Here is a 19,073-nt window from a genome sequence, read left to right as displayed (position 1 = left end):
AGGGGCATCCTTAGAGCTGGAACACATATAAGGATAGTTTTCAGGTATGACCTAGCCTGACCCCATCCTCTTTTAGTGAGATGGTGCTGAGGGAATTCTAGGAAGTTAGAAGCCATGGCTACTCCTACTGTCGAGGACCAGATGTGTGGAAATACTGGGTAAACTCATGAGAGAGCATTCTCAGGTGATAGACACTGTCCTTACATAGTGAAGTTGTTGAACAAAATCCTTACTTTTGATAATTGGGTATTTTCAAAATGGACTCCTCTTGTGTAGGTCCAACAGGAACTGCTTAATGAAGGATTTAAGAAGAAATCTGAGAAGATGTGTACAGAGATACAGCAACTGAGAAAAGAGATTACAGCAAATAAAACATACTCATTTGGTTCAAGGATCTTTGATACAATTGGCAGTTTCTTAAGTGTAGATGTGCCAAGTCCTGGTAAGTCATTTGGTATACAGATGAGGTTCTAAGCTCACATGAAGGAGACCCAGATTTCCTTAGAAAATTATAAAATGAAGCTTGTTTTGTGAAGTTGTGGCTCATTTTTGAGGTATATGTCATCTTATTGTTCATTGAAGCATAATCCACATAAAACATTATATACATTTCAGGTGGACAAGAGAATTATTCAGTATTTGTATACACTGTGAAATGATCACCATAATAAGTCTAGTTAACATTCATCACCCTAGTTTCAAAAAATGTTTTTTTGTGATGAGAACTTTTAAGATCTACTTTGCTAGCAACTTTCAAAAATGCAATTCAGAATTATCATCCCTAAGACTGAATTTATATTATAATTGGAAGTTTGTAACTTTTGACCCTATTTCTTGCCCACCCCTCACCTCCCACCTCTGGCAACCTATAAGCTTGGTTTCTCTTGTTTGTGTGTTTCAGATTCCGTATATAAGTGAGATCATACAGTATTTGTCTTTCTCTTATTATTTCGCTAAGTATAATGCTCTCAAGGTCCACCCATGTTATCGCAAGTGGCAAGATTTCCTTCTTTTTTATGGCTGAATAATATTCTTTGTAAGTGTATGTATGTGTGTGTGTACACACACCACACACACACAGACATTTTCTTTATCCATTCATCCATCAGTGGACACCTAGGTGGTTTCCATATCATAGCTATTATAAATAATGACCGTGGGAGTGTATTTATCTTCTCAAGTTAGTATTTTTGTTTTCATTGGATAAGTGCCCAGAAGGATCATTTAACGAATCATATGGTAGTTATATTTTTAATATTTTGAGGAATCTGTTTTCCAGAATGGCTGGAACACTTTATATTCCCACAAAAGTGCACAAGAATTCACTTTTCTCCACACTTTTGCCAGCACTTGTTATTTCTTGTCTTTTTCATAATAGCCATTGTAACATGAGGTAGTATCTCATTGTGGTTTTGATTTGCATTTCCTGATGATTAGTGATACTGAGAACATGTAACCCTTGGTCATTCATATGGCTGCTTTGAAAAAATATCTATTCAGATCCTTGGCTCATATTTTATTTGGATTGTTTGTTTTTTTGCTATTGAGTTGTGCGAGTTCTTTATATATTTGGGATATTAGCCTCTTATTGGATATATGATTTGCAAATATCTTCTCCTATTTGGACTTTTAAATTTGTTGATGGTTTCCTTTGCTGTGCAGAAGCTTTTTAGTTTGATATAGCCCCATTTATTTACTTATGCTTTTGCAGTCTTTGCTTTGGGTCTCAAATCTAAAAACTCATTTCCCAGACCAATGTCAATGAGCTTGCCCTGTATTTTCTTCTAGGAGTTTTATGGTTTCAGGTCTACAATCAAGTCTTTAATCCACTTTTAGTTAATTTTTGTGTATGGTGTAAGATAGTAGTCCAGTTTCATTCTTTTGCATGTAACCAATTAGTTATCCCAGCACCATTTGTTGAAGAGACTGTCCTTTCCCCTTTGTATATTGTTGGCCCCTATGTCATAAATTAATTGACCGTATATGAATGGGTTTATTCCTGGACTCTCAATTTGATTCCATTGATCTATATGTGTCTGTTTTTATGTCAGTAACATACTGTTTTGATTACCCTAGCTTTGTAATATAGTTTGAAATCAGGGTGTGTGATGCTTACTTTGTTCTTCTTTCTCAAGGTTGCTGTGACTATTTGGGGTCTTTTGTGGCTCTATGCAAATTTTAGAATGGTTTGTTCTACTCTGAAAAACAATGCCATTGGAATTTTGATAAGGATTGTGTTGAATCTGTGGATCACTATAGGTACTATGGACATTTTAACAATATTCTTCCAATCCATGGATATTGTATATCTTTCCATTTATTTGTCTTTTCTTCAGTTTCTTTCATCAATGTCATAATTTTCAGTGTATAGATCTTTCACCTCCTTGGTTAAATTTATTCCTAAGTATTTTATTCTTTTTGATACAATTGTAAATGGAATTGTTTTCTTAATTTCTCTTTCTGGTTGTTTGTTATTAGTGTACAGAAACGAAGATTTTTATATACTGATTTTGTACTTTGCAACTTCATTGAATTTGTTCATTAGTTTTAATTTTTCTTAGAGGACTTTATAGTTGTTTCTATATATAGTGTCATGTCATCTATAAATAATGATAATTTTACTTATTCCCTTCCAATTTGGATGACTTTTAGTTCTCTTTTCTTGCTTTACTAGGACTTCCAATACTATGTTGAATAAAAGTGACAAGAGTGGGTATCCTGATCTTGTTCCTAATCTGAGAGAAAAAGCTTTCAGCTTTTCACCATTGAATATGATGTTAGCTTTGGGTTTGTTATATACAGTCTTTATTATTTTGAAGTACATTCCCTTTATACCCACTTTGTTGAAAATTTTTATCATAATTGGATATTGTATTTTGTCAAATGCTTTTTCTGCACCTATTGAGATTATTGTATGATTTTTATCCTTCATTTTGTTAATATGGTGTATCATATTGATTGATTTGTGGATGTTAAAACATCTTTGCATACCTGGAATAAATTCCACATAATCATGGTATATGATACTTGTATTGTTGAATTCAGTTTGCTAATATTTTGTTCAAAATTTTTGCATCTGTGTTCATCAGGTATATTGGCCTGTAATTTCCTTTCTTGTGTTTTCCTAGTCTGTCCTAATCAGGGTAATACTGTAATACTGGCCTTGTTAAATGACTGTGGAAGTCATTCCCTCCTCTTCTATTTTCTGAAAGAGTTTGAGAAGGATTGGTATTAATTTTTCTTTAAATATTTAGTAGAATTCACTGGTGAAAGTCTCTGGTTCTGGATTTTTGTTGGGAGGTTTTTGATTATTAATTCAATCTTCTTTCCAGTGTTCAATCTGTTTGGATTTTCTGTTCTTCCTGATTCAGTCTTGGTCTGTTGTTATGTTTCTAGAAATGTATCCATTTCTTCTAGGTTGTCCAATTTGTTGGTGTATAATTGTTCACAGTAGTCTCTTATTCTTTTTCTTTTTGTCCTATCAGCTGTAACATCTCTTTCATTTCTGAATTTATTTATTTGAGTTCTGTCTTTTTTATTGGTGACTCTAGCTAAAAGTTTTTCAATTTTGTTTTTCCTTTCAAAAATAATCAGCTCCCAGTTTCAATCTTTTCTATTGTTTTTAAGTCTCTATTTCATTTATTTACAATCTGATCTTTGTTATTTCCTTTGTTCTACTAACTCTGGTCTTTGTTCTTCTTTTTCTAGTTCCTTGAAGTGTAAAGTTAGATGGTGTGAGATTTTTCTTATTTCTTGATATAGGCACCTATCACTATGAACCTTCCTATAAATATTTCAGTCTTCTTAAATTTATTGAGACTTGTGCTGTGGGCTAACATGATCTGTCCTGGAGAATGTGCACTTTAGAAGAAGGTAGTATTCTGTTGCTTTTGGATGGAATGTTCTGTATATATCTGTTACGTCTTTGCTCTTGCTTTTTCATTTGGAAAATGTTCCTGTTTCTTCATTTTCCTCAACTCCTTGTGTTGGTTTCCTTGCATTTGATAAAACCACCACTTTTTCCAATCTTGAAGTGGCCTTCATATAGTAAATGAATCTTATCATTCAACCCTGCCCTAGCTATTGGTTGTCCCTCAAACCTTTTTGATTGTACAAGTATCCTATTCTATTTTTAGTGGCTCTCAGTATTTAAGGGTATTCCAAGACCTGTCAGTGTCTTAAAGGATCTCAGTCAGCATCTAGATCCAGGTTGATTGGAAGCTAGAACCTCTGACAACAGCTTTTAAAGTAAGAAGTATATATAGTCCTTGGGACCACAAGTGTAAGTCCCTTTGGCTACCAAAGCCAGGTGACCAGGAGTGTCCTCTGGGGCAGCCGCTCAAAACAGGGCACTAATGAGGATGAAGATACTGGTGGGCTGAAGTGAAGCAGAGGGAGAGTGCAAAGATGACATCTGCCAATCTCTATTGCTGCAGAGGCCTCCATAGGCCCCTAGATATGTGCCAAACCTGAAGCCTGCCCCTGAGGTGAAACAGGACATGGAAAGATGCTTCTTTCACAAAAATATTGACCGTTTATTTCCATCTGCTGTCTTTGCAGTGCCCCAGGGGTGGTAGCCTACCAAGAACTCGCTCTCCAGTTATAAATTCTTATCAGTCCTAGGAACCCAAACCCCTTTAGCGACCATTGCAAAGTGTCCAAGGAGAATTCCTTCACTCCTCAGACCATTGCTTTAGGATAAGCAAATAAGCCTTTTTCACATAAAGTGTGGGTGCCTCTCAATCAGCTGCCTCTGCACTAGTCCCCGGGGCAAGTCCAAGTATGAAAGCACTTTAAGAACCATTTTTCAGTTTCCTATAGCCTTGTGTGTCTTGTCAATGTGAGCCCCATTGACTTTCAAAGCTAGGTGTTTTGGGGGCTCACGTCTCAGGTGCAGGTCTTAAAGTTGGGGTGCTCAATGTGGGGTTCCAACCCTTTGCTCCTCAGGAAGAAACTCCAGGTTTTTTAGTTCCTTCCTGATTGTAGAGACCTGGTGCCAGGGGTGGAGTTTATGGTAAGATTATGTCTCAGTCTCTCCTGATCACTTAAAAGTGGGTTTTTTCTCTTTTTCCCAATGTATAGGAGTCACTTAGCTACTTTGGGGGATTCTTTCAAAGGATATTGTTCCATATATAGCTGTAGATTTGTTGTGTCCATGGGATGAGGTGAGTTCAGGATCTTTGTACATTGCCATCTTAAACCAGAACCCCCATATTAATTTCTTTTAACAAAAGTTTAAATATTGAAAAGTGATTACCAAAGATTATTAGAGTTTGACATACAAAAACACAAACTTAATTTTGATTAAAGTAATTTAAAGAAATGGAAAACAAGATGTTAGAAGATTTAATGTAACAAAAGGTCAAACTTACAATAGTATCAAAACAAATAAAGAACTGCAGAATAAAATAAGCAGACCTGACATTTCTGTTCTTGTCTTTCTAAAATGTTTGTGGAACAGCTGAGCAGGACAAGAAGGAAGCAGATTTGAAGAAACTGGAGCTGCTTAGACAGATACAGACAGAGCTGCAGCAAAAAATGGAAGTTCAGGAGAGACACTTCAAGGAAAACTTAGCTCAACTGAAAAAGGATATGGAAAAAGAAAGAGAAAACTTTCTGAGAAAGCAGGAAAGGATTCTGGAGCACAAGCTGAAGGTAAGTCTGCACAGAGCCTGGGTAGTGCCTGATAGAGAGTTCAGCACAGATTGTTCCTCAGGAAGGGAAGGACCCAAACTAGTCAAAATCATGAGTCCAGGGGAAAACCTGAAAGACCTGTGATTCATGAAAACCTCAAATCCATATGGATCCTGCTGAGGTCCTTAAATCCACAAGACTCTTGCACCATCTGTAGTTATTAGACTTTGTAGTGTACAGTAACGTCACCAGGGTGCTGGGCTGCTGTTTGTGTTGATTGCAGGATGGCCTCCTTGGGCCCCAGTTAATAGAGCCTTAGTCCTCTAATCCTTAGGATTCTTGCCTCAACCATCAAACAGACCTGAAAGACTCCATCTTATCTTGAAGTATCAGATTAGACCCGATATGAAATACAGGATTCCAAAGCTCTAAAATTTACTTTGTTTCTAGATCTGCATGAGTCATCCTACAAAGTACAGAGGAAAATCATTTCTCTAACTCAAGCTGACACTGGGTAACCAATGTTCTATGGCGGGTCAGCATTTCCCATGGTTTGTTAGATGTGTGTGTGCATGCTACCTCAGTAGAACTGAGCAGTAATTAGAGTTCATCCTACATTCCTTCCCAAGGGGCATCCTTAGAGCTGGAACACATATAAGGATAGTTTTCAGGTATGACCTAGCCTGACCCCATCCTCTTTTAGTGAGATGGTGCTGAGGGAATTCTAGGAAGTTAGAAGCCATGGCTACTCCTACTGTCGAGGACCAGATGTGTGGAAATACTGGGTAAACTCATGAGAGAGCATTCTCAGGTGATAGACACTGTCCTTACATAGTGAAGTTGTTGAACAAAATCCTTACTTTTGATAATTGGGTATTTTCAAAATGGACTCCTCTTGTGTAGGTCCAACAGGAACTGCTTAATGAAGGATTTAAGAAGAAATCTGAGAAGATGCGTACGGAGATACAGCAACTGAGAAAAGAGATTACAGCAAATAAAAAAGATGAACGCTCATTTACTTCGTGGCTCTTTGATGTGATTAGCAGTGTCTTAGGTATAGAGATGCCAAGTCCTGGTAAGTCATTTGGTGTAGGGATGAGGTTCTGAGCTCACACAAGTGAAGTATTCTCATGATTCCTTTTAAGAATTATTAAAATGAGTGATTTTTTTGGTGATGCTATGGTTCTTTTTTATTTATTTAATATACAATTTTATATAATATTAAATAATAATACAATATTAAATATAACAACTCTACACATTATAATAGGTATACAACGTAGTGATTCAACATTTATATACATTACAAAATACACATCATTATAAGTATAGTATCTCTACACCAAGTTATTACAGTATTATTGGCTATATTCCCCATGCTGTACCTTTCGTCCCCATGATTCATTTATTTTATAACTGGAACTTTGTACCTCATGGTCCCCATCACCTATTCGACCTATCCCCACATTCTCCTCCCCAGTGGCAACCACCAATCTGTTATGTAAAGTATGTGTCGTGTTAGTTTTGTCCAGGTTCATAATTTATTGTACAAATTGAGTATCACATGATGAGCTGACATTAGCTTCTCCAGGCGTGGGAACTTAACAGTAAAGTTGCAGTTCAGAATCCATTCACATTGCTTTCAAAGCTAGAGTTTTTTAGACATTAACTTAAAGTATAAGACCAACAAAGCAGTGCCCCATATTTGGCCACAATTCATTCTACCTGTGAGAGGGTAAGAGTTGAAATATTTTTTGATACCAGTGGCTTGGAATTGGGCATCAGCCTCTGGACCTGCCATGATTTCGATCTTGCAAAAGACAATAATTCCACAGGCTGTGTCCTTCAAAGTATGCAGTTATCCCTCCTTCGTTTTTTTTTTCAACAAAATTTTCAAGAGAAAAACATTACCAAAGATTAGTGTTTGACATACTAAACACAAACTTAATTTTAATCAGATTAATTTAGAGAAGTGGAGAAAAAAACATGTTAGAAGATTTAATGTAAGACAAGGTCAAATTTACAGTAGTATTAAAACAAAATTCTGCAGAATTAATTTAACAGACTTGACTGTTGTTTTCTTCTCTTCATGAAAATGTTTTTGGAGCAGCTGAGCAGGCCAAGAAAGAGTTAACTGAGAAGGAATGGGAGCTACAAAGACAGATACAAAAGGAGCTGCAGCAAATCAAGGAAGTTGAAGAGAGACACTTCCAAGAGAACTTAGCTCAACTGAAAGATGAGATGGAGAGAGAAAGAGAAAAACTTCTGAGGGAGCAGGAAAGGATGCTGGAGCAGAAGCTTAAGGTAAGTCTGCACAGAGCCTGGGTAGTGCCTGATGGACAGTTCCCTGGTTCCTCAGAAGGGGAGGAAAAAAATTTTAACCAAAACCATGATCCCTGGGGGATACATAAAATACATATGTTTCCCTAATGCTTCAGATCCATCTGGTTACTGCTGAGGCCCTTAAATCTGCAAGACTCCAACTTTTTGTGTAGTGTTAGTCATTGAGTGAACAAATTACATTGCCAGATTGCTCTCCTGCTCTTTGTCATGATTTTAGCATGGTCTTAGAATGTCTCAAATTAGTAGAATCTGAGTCCTATAATTCTTAAAAGTCTAATACAACTATCAAATATGTCTAAAATAGATCTACCTGGTCTGGAAAATGTCAGATTATGCCTGGTATGAAATACAGGATTCTAGGAGCACAATAACTGACTACATTTGTTTCCAGATCTGTGTGAGTAACTCTGTAACACACAGAAAAATAGTCTCCTTTGTCCCTCATGCAGCTTGATAACCTGTTTTCTCTCCAGGATTAGCAGTTCCCATTATTTGTAGGTGGATGTGGTTATGCTACCTCCAGTGGAACTGAGAATTAGTTAGAATCAGACCTATATTCCCTCTACCACATGGTTTCACTTATATGTAGAATCTGAAAAGCCAAACAAACAAAACAGAAACAGACTCATAAATGTAGAGAACAGGTGATCAGTTGCCATGTGGATTGAGGGGAGGGTGAAATGGGTAAGTGGGATAAAGATATGTAACTTCAAATTATGAAATAGCTTAGTTGCCAGAATTGGAAGGATAGCATAGGGAATATAGCTCATAATGTTAGGGTATCTTTGTATGGTGACAGATAGTAACTGTTCTAGTCATGCTGAGCATTTAGTAGTGTTTATAACTGATGAATCACTAAGTTGTTCTTCTGAAACCAATGTAATATTGTATATAAGTTATATTCCAATAAAAAAATAGTAATAAAAAACAAAACCTGCATTCCCTCCCAAAAAGCATCATTAGCATTAGCACTGGAACTGTGGTAGTTCTCAGGCTGGACATAGCCCCACTATCTCCCCACTTAGTGAGAAGGTCCTGAACAAATCTTAAGAGGTTACAAGCAATGGATACTGTTACTGACAGGTCCAAATACCTGGAAATATTGAACCCATCAAAGATTACTATGATGTTGGAGAAATAGACAGATATTCTTTGCTTAATTGATGGTGTTAAATACAAAAGTGAACTTTCTTTTTTATAGTCCAAGAAGAAATGCTTAAAAAAGGATTTAAAGTTCTGAAATCACAAATGAAATAGGGTCAGAATTCCTGTTAGGAAATTATAAAATGAAGATTCTTGTGTTACGCTGTGACTCATTTTTGAGGTATATGTGTCATGTTACTTTCACTTAACAGAAGTTTAAAACCATGGTGATTATCTAAATACATGAGGGCCTTACACAGAAAAGACAAAATTAATATTGAATAAATTAAGGAAATGAGAAACAAGCTAGAAGATACAGTGGCAGAAAAGAGCAAATTATAGCAAAGGATATCATCAACAAAACAAAAACAGAACCTACAATATGGGACAATATATTCATAAATGATACATCCAATAAAGGGTTAATATTCAAAATACATAAAGAACTCTTATGCCTCAACACTGAAAAAACAAATAACCTGATTAAAAATGGGCAGAGGACCTGAACAGACACTTTTTCCAAAGAAGGCATACAGATGGCCAACAGACACATGAAATGATGCTCCACACTGCTAATCATCAGGAAAATGCAAATCAAAATGACAATGAGATATCACCTCATACCAGTCAGAATGGCCACTATCCAAAAGACAGGAAATAACAGTACTTGTGAGGATGTGGAGAAAAGGGAACCCTCCTACACTGTTGTTGGGAATATAAATTGGTGCAGCCACTGTGGAAAGCAGTATGGAGGTTCCTCAAAAAAATAAAAATTGAAATAGCATATGACCCAGTAATTCTACTTCTAGGAATTTACCTAAACCTAAAGAAAACAAAATCTCTGATTTGAAAAGATATATACAACCCTATGTTTATTGCTGTATTATTATTTACAATAGCCAAGATATGGAAGCAACCAAAGTGCCTCAGTAGATAACTGGATAAAGAAGAAGTGGTACATATACACAATGAAGTAGTATTCAACCATAAAAAAGAAAGAAATCCTGGCATTTGTGATAATCTGGATGGGCTTTCAGGGTATTAACCTAAATGAAATGAGCCAAGTGGAGAAAAATACCATATGATTTTACTTATAAATGGAATTTATGAACAAAACAGCAGTGGACTCATTCACACCCAGAAGTAACCCCTACCATGGAGAAGGGTTTAGGATGGGTTGGTGAAATAGATGAAGGGGATAAAGAAGCAAAATACCTCAGTCATAATATAAATTTGTCACAGGGATGAAAATACAGCATAAAGAATAGAGTCAGTATTTCTGTAACATCTTTCTCTGTTGACAGATAGTAACTACAGTAGTTGGATTGAGAATTTAATAATGTATATAACTGTTGAATAAATATGTTGTATACTTGAAACCAATGTAAAAGTGCACATCAACTATACTTCAATAAAAACAAAAAAGATCAAAATTGCAGTAGTATCAAAACTAATAAGATCTTCTGCAGAATAAAATTATGAATCATCTAAAATCTATATAAATAAAATTTTGAAATGCTTTGTAAGATACAAAAATTTACAAAATGGACAGAAATAAAAATGTTAATATTTTTAAATGTGTACATTTAATGTGATCCAAAATATATGCCAAACATAATTTTTTAGGAAGTAGACAAATTAATTATAAAGTTGACATGTAAGAGCCACAGCAAAAATATCCAGTGCAATTCTGAAAAAAGACAAATGAGAGGGAACTTGCTTTAACCATATTTTAAAAGATCCCGACAGTTAGCATTGTGCTACTAGCATTTGAATATTGAAACAGCAATAAAACAGACTTGGAAGTTTAGAAATTGGTGCAGTCATGTAGAAATTCAGTACATGGCAATTTTGACATTTTCATTAATGAAAGAATATGGAATATTCAGAAAATGGCTACTTGAACTACATACAGGTAGTTATCTGAAAAAAATGTGTGTTATACCAAGAAAATTTCAAATGGTTCAAAAACATAAACATGAAAAATTAAACCATAAAATTAAATAATACTGGAAAGTTTTAAGAAATAATATTGGTAGGTCCTTTCTAAGTATGACAAAATGGAAATGCATAAAAGTAAAGATCAATAAATCCAATTAAAGAAAATATGTTTTTTTCCTAGAAAAACAAGTAGAGCAAAAATACAAATGGCAAGATGAGGAATATATTTTAATATATATCACAAAAAAGGATGTAATTTCTCTAAGTAGTAAGGATCCCTTTACAACAGTGAGAAAAAGAACAACCCTATTAAAAAAGTGGGTAAGTGGAGATTCAAGATGGTGGCATGAGAGATGAGACAGAGAACTCCTCCCAACATCACACATAGTATGAAAATATAGTTAATATAACTAATCCTAAAAAAAGCAACAGGAAAGAAGGCTGCACCAGACTGCATACACCTGGAGACAGAGCAGACCTCACAAAACACAGTAATGTACCAAAGCCTTGATCCTGTGGGACCCAATCTCTTTCCCCACCCCAGCTCACCGGCGGGAGGAAAAGAAACAGAGGGGGGAGGGGTTGGAAGCCTGGGACTGCTGAACACCCAGCCTTGGAGATGTGCTTTGGAGCACAAACCTACATGGCATGGTGCTCTGGAGATTAGTGGGATTGGAATGGTAAGACAGGTGGAAAACTAGAAAGACTGAGATGAGATTCCAGCTGTTTGTGGAGGACAGGGATCCACATTGGACTGCCCTGGGACAAAGGAAAAGTGGGCAGTCTGAAAGGCTTCCTAGCAGTGAGAGGGCTGCTGAAGCAGGGGATTGCACAAAGCTTACTGCACAGGAGAAGAGATAGGTGGACAAGGTTGACTGGGCATGCTCTGCCTGGCAGGTTGAGAACTTTGAGCAGCTTCAGGCACTCCATCTCCCTGACTGGCTACTCAGCTCCAATGCCCTCCACTGTGACATGCAACCTGCTGCACTTTCCTCCTGACCTACTGGCACAGGCTCGCAAACCGGCAGTCACTGCACTGGCGTCAGGCCAGCCAGAGGGAAGTCCTGCCTACCACAGCTATACATGCAAAGCACAGGGGCTTACAACTGTGTGCTCGGCCCACTGGCTCTAACAGTGGAGACAGACACTGCAGCTGGGAAGCAGGAAGCAGCTCTTTCCTCCCCCCAGGCACAAGCACCACTCCCCTATGACCCCCAACCTCACTCCAGGGGCTGAGCAGCTCCAGAGACTAGAGCTTCTGGGCACTAGAGGGCACCACATTGAATTATGAAACATCAAAGGAACCTGGTTCAGACCAAAATCTCACAAACCCCAGAAAAAAAGGTGAAATGAAACTGAACTCAATAATTTTCCTGAAAGAGATATCAAAATAAAAATCATAAACATGCTCATGAAGGTACAGAAAAATAATCAAGAACTCAGGAACAAATTTAAGATGCAGATTCAATCATTAAGAAATTCCGTATCTGAAATGAAACACGCAAGGGAGGGATTTAAAAGCAGATTAGATGTAGTAGAAGAGACAGACAATGGAATAGAAATTAGAGAAGAGGAATACAAAGAAGCTGAGGCACAGAGAGAAAAAAGGATCTCTAAGAATGAAAGAATATTGAGAGAACTGTGTGACGAATCCAAATGGAACAGTATTCACTTATAGGGGTACCAGAAAAAGAGAGAGAAAATGAGAAAGTATCATTGAGGAGAAAATTGCTGAAAACTTCCCCAATCTGGGGAAGGAAATAGTCTCTCAGGCAATGAAGGTGCATGGATCTCCCAACACAAGGGACTCAAGAAAGACAACATCAAGACATATAATAATTAAAATGGCAAAGATCAAGGATAAAGACAGACTTTTAAAAGCAGGTAGAGAGGGTAAAAAGATCACATAAAAAGGAAAACCCATCTGGCTATCATCAGATTCTCATCAGAAACCTTACAGGCCAAAAGGGAGTGGCATGATATATTTAATGCAATGAAACAGAAGGGTCCCAAACAAAGAATACTCTACCTGGAAAAGTTATCATTTAAACTTGAAGGAGGGATTAAACAATCTTCAGATGAGCAAAAGCTAAGAAAATTTACCTCCCACAAACCACCTACAGTGCATTTTGGTGGGACTGCTATAGATGGAAGTCTTCCTAAGGCAAAATAGCTGTCACCAGGGGAAATAAAACCATAGAAAAGTAGAAAAATTAATTACTAAGCAGATGCAAAATCAAATAAACTACCCCCAAAGTCAATCAATGGACAGATAGAGTACAGAATATGACACCTAATATATAAAGAATGGAGGAGGAAGAACAAGGAGAAAAAAAAAAAGAACCTTTAGATTGTGTTTGTAATAACATACTAAGTAAGTTAAATTAGACTGTTAGATAGTAAGGGAATTACCCTTGAACCTTTGGTAACCACAGATCCAAAGCCTGCAATGGCAATAAGTACATACCTATTGAAAATCACCCTAAATGTAAATGGTCTGAATGCACCAATAAAAAGACATAGAGTCACTGAATGGGTAAAAGACCAAGACCTGTTTATGCTGCCTGCAAGAGACTCACTTCAAACACAAAGACATACAGAGACTGAAAGTAAAGGGATGGAAACAGATATTTCATGCAACTAACAGGGAGAAAAAAACAGGAGTTGTAGTACTTGTATAAGACAAAATAGATTTCAAAACAAAGAAAGTCACAAGAGACAAAGAAGAACATTACATAATGATAAAGGGGTCATTCTAACAAAAGGATATAACTATTATAAATATCTATACACCCAACACAGGATCACATACATATGTGAAACAAATACTAACAGAATTAAAAGAGGAAATAGAATGCAATGCATCCATTTCGGGAGACTTCAACAAACCAATCACTCCAAAGGACAGATCAACCAGACAGAAAATAAGTAAAGAAACAGAGGCACTGAACAACATATTAGAACAGATGGACCTAACAGACATCCACAGAACACTCCATTCAAAAGCATCAGGATACACATTCTTCTCAAGTGCACATGGAACACTTTCAAGTATAGATCATATGCTAGTACACAAAAAGAGCCTCAGTAAATTCAAAAAGATTGAAATTTTACCAACCAGATTCTCAGATCACAAAGATGTAAAACTAGAAATCAAATACACAAAGAAAATGAAAAAGCCCACAAACACGTGGGTACTTAATAACATGCTCCTAAATAATCAATGGATCAATGACCAAATAAAAACAGAGATCAAGCAATATATGGAGACAAATGACAATAATTCAACACCACAAAATCTGTGGGATGCAGCGAAGGCTGTGCTAAGAGGAAAGTATATTGCAATACAGGCCTACCTCAGGAAAGAAGAACAATCCCATATGAACAGTGTAAACTCACAATTAATGAAACCAGAAAAAGAAGAACAAATGAGGCCCAAAGTCAGTAGAAGGAGGGACATATTAAAGATTAGAACAGAAATAAATAAAATAGAGAATAATAAAACAATAGAATCAATGAAAGCAGGAGCTGGTTCTTCGAGAAAATAAACAAAACAGATAAACCCCTAGCCAGACTTATCAAGAAAAAATAGAGAATCTACACACATAAACAGAATCAGAAATGAAAAAGGAAAAATCAGTATGGACACCACAGAAATACAAAGAATTATTAGAGAATAGTATGAAAAATTATATGCTAACAAACTGGATAGCCTAGGAGGAATGGAAATCTTTCTAGAAAAATGCAACCTTCCAAGGCTGACCCAGGAAGAAACAGAAAATATCAACAGACCAATTACCAGCAACGAAATTGAATTGGTAATCAAAAAACTATGTGAGAACAAAATCCCTGAACTGGAGGGCTTCAACACTGTATTTTATCAAACATTTAGTGGAGACCTAATATCCATCGTCCTTAAAGTTTTCCAAAAAGGAGACTATGGAAGAATATTTCCAAATTCATTCCATGAAGCCAGCATGACTCTAATACCAAAACCAGGCAAAGACACCACAAAAAAAGAAAATTACAGACCAATATCCCTGATGAACAAAGATTCAAATATACTCAACAAAATATGAGCAAACCGAATTCAAAAATACATCAAAAAGTTCATCCATCATGATCAAGTAAAATTTATTCCAGGGATGCAAGGATGGTACAACATTCGAAAATCCATCAACATCATCCATCACATCAACAAAAAGGACAAAAACGACATGATCATCTCCATAGATGCTGAAAAAGCATTTGACAAAATTCAATAACCATTCATGATAAAAACTCTCAACAAAATGGGTATGGAGGGCAACTATCTTGCATCCCTGGAATTAATCCTAGTTGATAATGAAGGATGATCTTTCTGATGTATTTTTGAATTTGGTTTGCTAATATTTGAGTATTTTTGCATTTATTTTCATCAGGGATATTGGTCTGTAATTTTCTTCTTTTGTGGTGTCTTTGCCTGCTATTGGTATTAGAGTGATGCTGGCTTCAAAGAATGAGTTTGGAAGTATTTCCTCCTCTTCCACTTTTTGGAAAACTTTAAGGAGGATGGGTATTAGGTCTTCACTAAGTGTTTGATAAAATTCAGCAGTGAATCCATCTGGTCCAGGAGTTTTGTTCTTAGGTAGTTTTTTTTATTACAAATTCAATTTTGTTGCTGCTAATTGTTCAGATTTTCTGTTTCTTCCTAGATCAGCATTGGAAGTTTCTTTTCCTAGAAAGTTGCCATTTCTTCTAGATTATGCAATTTGTTAGTGTATAATTTTTCATAGTATTCTCTAACAATTCTTTGTATTTCTGTGGTGTCCATAGTGATTTTTCCTTTTTCATTTCTGATTCTGATTGTGTGTGTGTGTGTGTGTGTGTGTAGACCCCCCTTTTTTTCTTGTAATTCTGGCCAGGAGTTTATCTATTTTGATAATTTTCTCAAAGAACCAGCTCTTGCTCTTATTGATTTGTTCTATTGTTTTATTCTTCTCAATTTTATTTATTTCTGCTCCAATCTTTATTATCTCCCTCCTTCTGCTGACTTTGAGCCTCATTTGTTCTTCCTTTCTAGTTTCATTAATCATGCATTTAGACTGTTCATATTGGATTATTATTCTTTCCTAAGATAAGTCTGTATTACAATATACTTCACTCTTAGCACAGCCTTTACTGCGTCCCACAGATTTTGTGGTGCTGAGTTATTATTGTCATTTGTCTCCATATATTGCTTGATCTCTGTTTTTATTTGATCATTGATCCATTGATTATTTAGGAGCATGTTGTTAATATTACATGTATTTGTGGGATTTTTAAATTTTCTTTGCAAAAGTTATTTCTAGTTTCATACCCTTGTGGTCTGAGAAGCTGGTTGGAACAATTTCAGTCCATCTGAACTGACTGAGGCTCTTTGTGGCCTAGTATATGATCTGTTCTTGAAAATGTTCCATGTGCACCTGAGAAAAATGTGTGTCTGCCTGCTTTGGGTAGAGTGTTGTGTAGATGTCTGTTAGGTCCATCTGTTCTAATGTGTTGTTCGGTGCCTTTGTCTCTGTACTTATTTTCTGTTGATTTGTCCTTTGAAGTGAGTGGTATGTTGAAGTCTCCTAAAATGAATGCATCACATTCTATTTCCCTCTTTAATTCTCTTGGTATTTGTTTCATATATGTAGGTGCTCCTGTGTTGGGTGCATAGATATTTATAATGGTTATATCCTCTTGTTGGATTGACCCCTTTATTAATGTCCTTCTTTATCTCTGTTACTCTCTTTTTTTTGAAGTCTGTTTTGTCTAATACAAGTACTGCAACACCTGCTTTTTTCTCCCTATTAGTTGCATAAAATATCTTTTCCATCCCTTCACTTTTATTCTGTGTATGCCTGTGAGTTTAAGTGAGTCTCTTGTGCACTGCATATAGTTGGGTCTTGTTTTTTTATCCATTCAGGAACTCTGTGTATTTTGATTGGTGCATTCATAACATTTACATTTGGGTGATTATTGATAAATATGTACTTATTGCCATTGCAGGCTTTAGATTCATGGTTACCAAAGGGTCAAGGGTAGCATCATTACTGTCTAACAGTCTGACTTAACTCAGTATGCTATTACAAACAAAATCTAAAGTTTCTTTTTTTTTCCTTCCTTTTTCTTCCTCCTCCATTCTTTGTATATTAGGTATCACATTCTGTACTCTTTCTCTGTTCCCTGACTTTGGGGTAGTTGATTTAATTTTACATTTGCTTAGTAATTAATTCATCTACTTCCTTTACTGTGGTTTAATTTCCTCTGGTGACAGCTATTTAGCCTTATGAACACTTCCATCTATAGCAGTCCTCCAAAATTCACTGTACAGATGGTTTGTGGGAATAAATTCCCCCAGCTTTTGCTTATCTGGAAATTGTTTAATCCCTCCTTCAAATTTAAATGATAATCTTTCTAGGTAGAGTATTTTTGGTTCAAGGCCCTTCTGTTTCATTGCATTAAATATATTATGCCACTCCCTTCTGGCCTGTAAGGTTTCTGTTGAGAAATCTGATAATAGCCTAATGGGTTTTCCTTTGTATGTGATCTTTTTTCTCTTTCTGGCTGCTTTTAATAGTCTGTCCTTATCCTTGACCATTTTAATTATTATATGTGTTGGTGTTATCTTCCTTGGATCCCTTGTTTTGGGAGATCTGTAGACTTCCATGGCCTGAGACACTATCTCCTTCACCAGTTTGGGGAAGTTTTCAGCAGTTACCTCCTCAAAGACACTTTCTCTCCCTTTATATGATAGAAATACCTATATTGCGAATATTATTCTGTTTGGATTGGTCTCACTGCTCTCTCAATATTCTTTCATTCCTAGAGATCCTTTTTTCTCTCTGTGCCTCTCAGCCTCTTTGTAGTCCTGTTCTCTAATTTCTGTTTCATTTACCATCTCCTCTACTTCATCCAATATGCTTTTAAATCCCTCCATTGTGTGTTTTATTTCAGGTACTGTATTTTTTCAAAGTTTCTGTCTCTTTCTTGAATTCCTCCCTGAGGTCTTGAATATTTTTCTGTAGCTCCATGAGTATGTATTATTTTCATTTTGAAATATTTTTCAGGAAGATTGGTGAGTTCAGTTTCACTTCGCCCTCTTTCTGATGTTTGTGGGATTTTGGTTTATACCAGGTTCTTTTGATGTTTCATGTTTGTAATAACTTGGTATGGAAGGTGCGCTCTAGTGCCCAGAAGCTCTACTCTCTGGAATTGCTCTGCCCCTAGAGCAATGGTGGGGTTCCAGGTGAATGGCGCTGGTGCCTGCCAGGAGGAAAGAGTTCTTTCCTGCTTCCTGGCTGCAGTTCCTGCCTCCACTGTCAGGGCCACTGTGCTGAGCACACAGGGAGGAATCTCTATGCTATGCCCCTGTAGCCGCCATAGTTGAGGCCACCCTCTGACTGGCCTGGCCCAATGGCAGGGGCAGCTGGTTTGTGAGCCAGTCCCAGCTGGGAGGAAGGAACAGCAGGCTGTGTATCATGGTTGGGGGGCCTCAGAGCTGCATTGCCAGCCAGAGGAATGGGGTGCCTGAAGCTCCTGAAAGTTCCCAACCTGCGGGCTGGTTGTGCTCAGACAATTTTATTAACCTGTCCTTTCTCCTGAGCAGCAAGCTCTGTGTAATCCTTGCCCCTTTAACAGCCCTCTGGCTGTTGGGAGGTCTCTCAGAGTGCCAGCCTTTATTTTGTCCCACAGTGGCCGGTTATGGGTGTCTATTCTCCACAAGTGGCTGGAATCTCAGTCTCTCCAAGTATTCTGCCTGTCTTAGCTTTCCAACCCCACTAATCTCCAGATCACCATGTAATGTAGGTTCGTGCTCCCAGAGCAGATCTCCACGGCTGGGTGTTCAGCAGTCCTAAGCCTCCACCCCCTCCCCACTCTGTTTTTATTCCTCCTGCTGGTGAGCTGGGGTGGGGGAAGGGATTGGGTCCCACCAGATCAAGGCTTTGGTACTTTACCCTTTTCCATGAGGTCTGCTCTTTTCCCCAAATGTAAGGCAGTCTGTT

The 19,073-nt window shown here is 37.0% G+C and overlaps 1 protein-coding gene across 3 annotated transcripts in view; it reads left to right on the top strand.

Annotated features, from left to right (window-relative positions):
• Positions 1-19,073, top strand: part of LOC118928791 (guanylate-binding protein 3-like) — a 37,355-nt gene that overhangs the window by 13,027 nt on the left and 5,255 nt on the right. For 2 of the 3 annotated variants that reach the window (XM_036918352.2, XM_036918351.2), the window contains 4 exons: positions 277-442; positions 5,462-5,655; positions 6,538-6,709; positions 7,745-7,938. In XM_036918352.2, coding sequence (XP_036774247.1) covers positions 277-442; positions 5,462-5,655; positions 6,538-6,709; positions 7,745-7,938 — 726 coding nt within the window. Of the gene's footprint in view, positions 1-276; positions 443-2,135; positions 2,258-5,461; positions 5,656-6,537; positions 6,710-7,744; positions 7,939-19,073 lie in introns of those variants that run through there. The other variant, XM_036918354.2, reaches the window with a different exon arrangement.

Source organism: Manis pentadactyla, chromosome 4 (genome assembly GCF_030020395.1).
Source record: "Manis pentadactyla isolate mManPen7 chromosome 4, mManPen7.hap1, whole genome shotgun sequence".
NCBI classification, from domain to species: domain Eukaryota; kingdom Metazoa; phylum Chordata; class Mammalia; order Pholidota; family Manidae; genus Manis; species Manis pentadactyla.
This window is presented reverse-complemented; position numbering and strand designations above follow the sequence as displayed.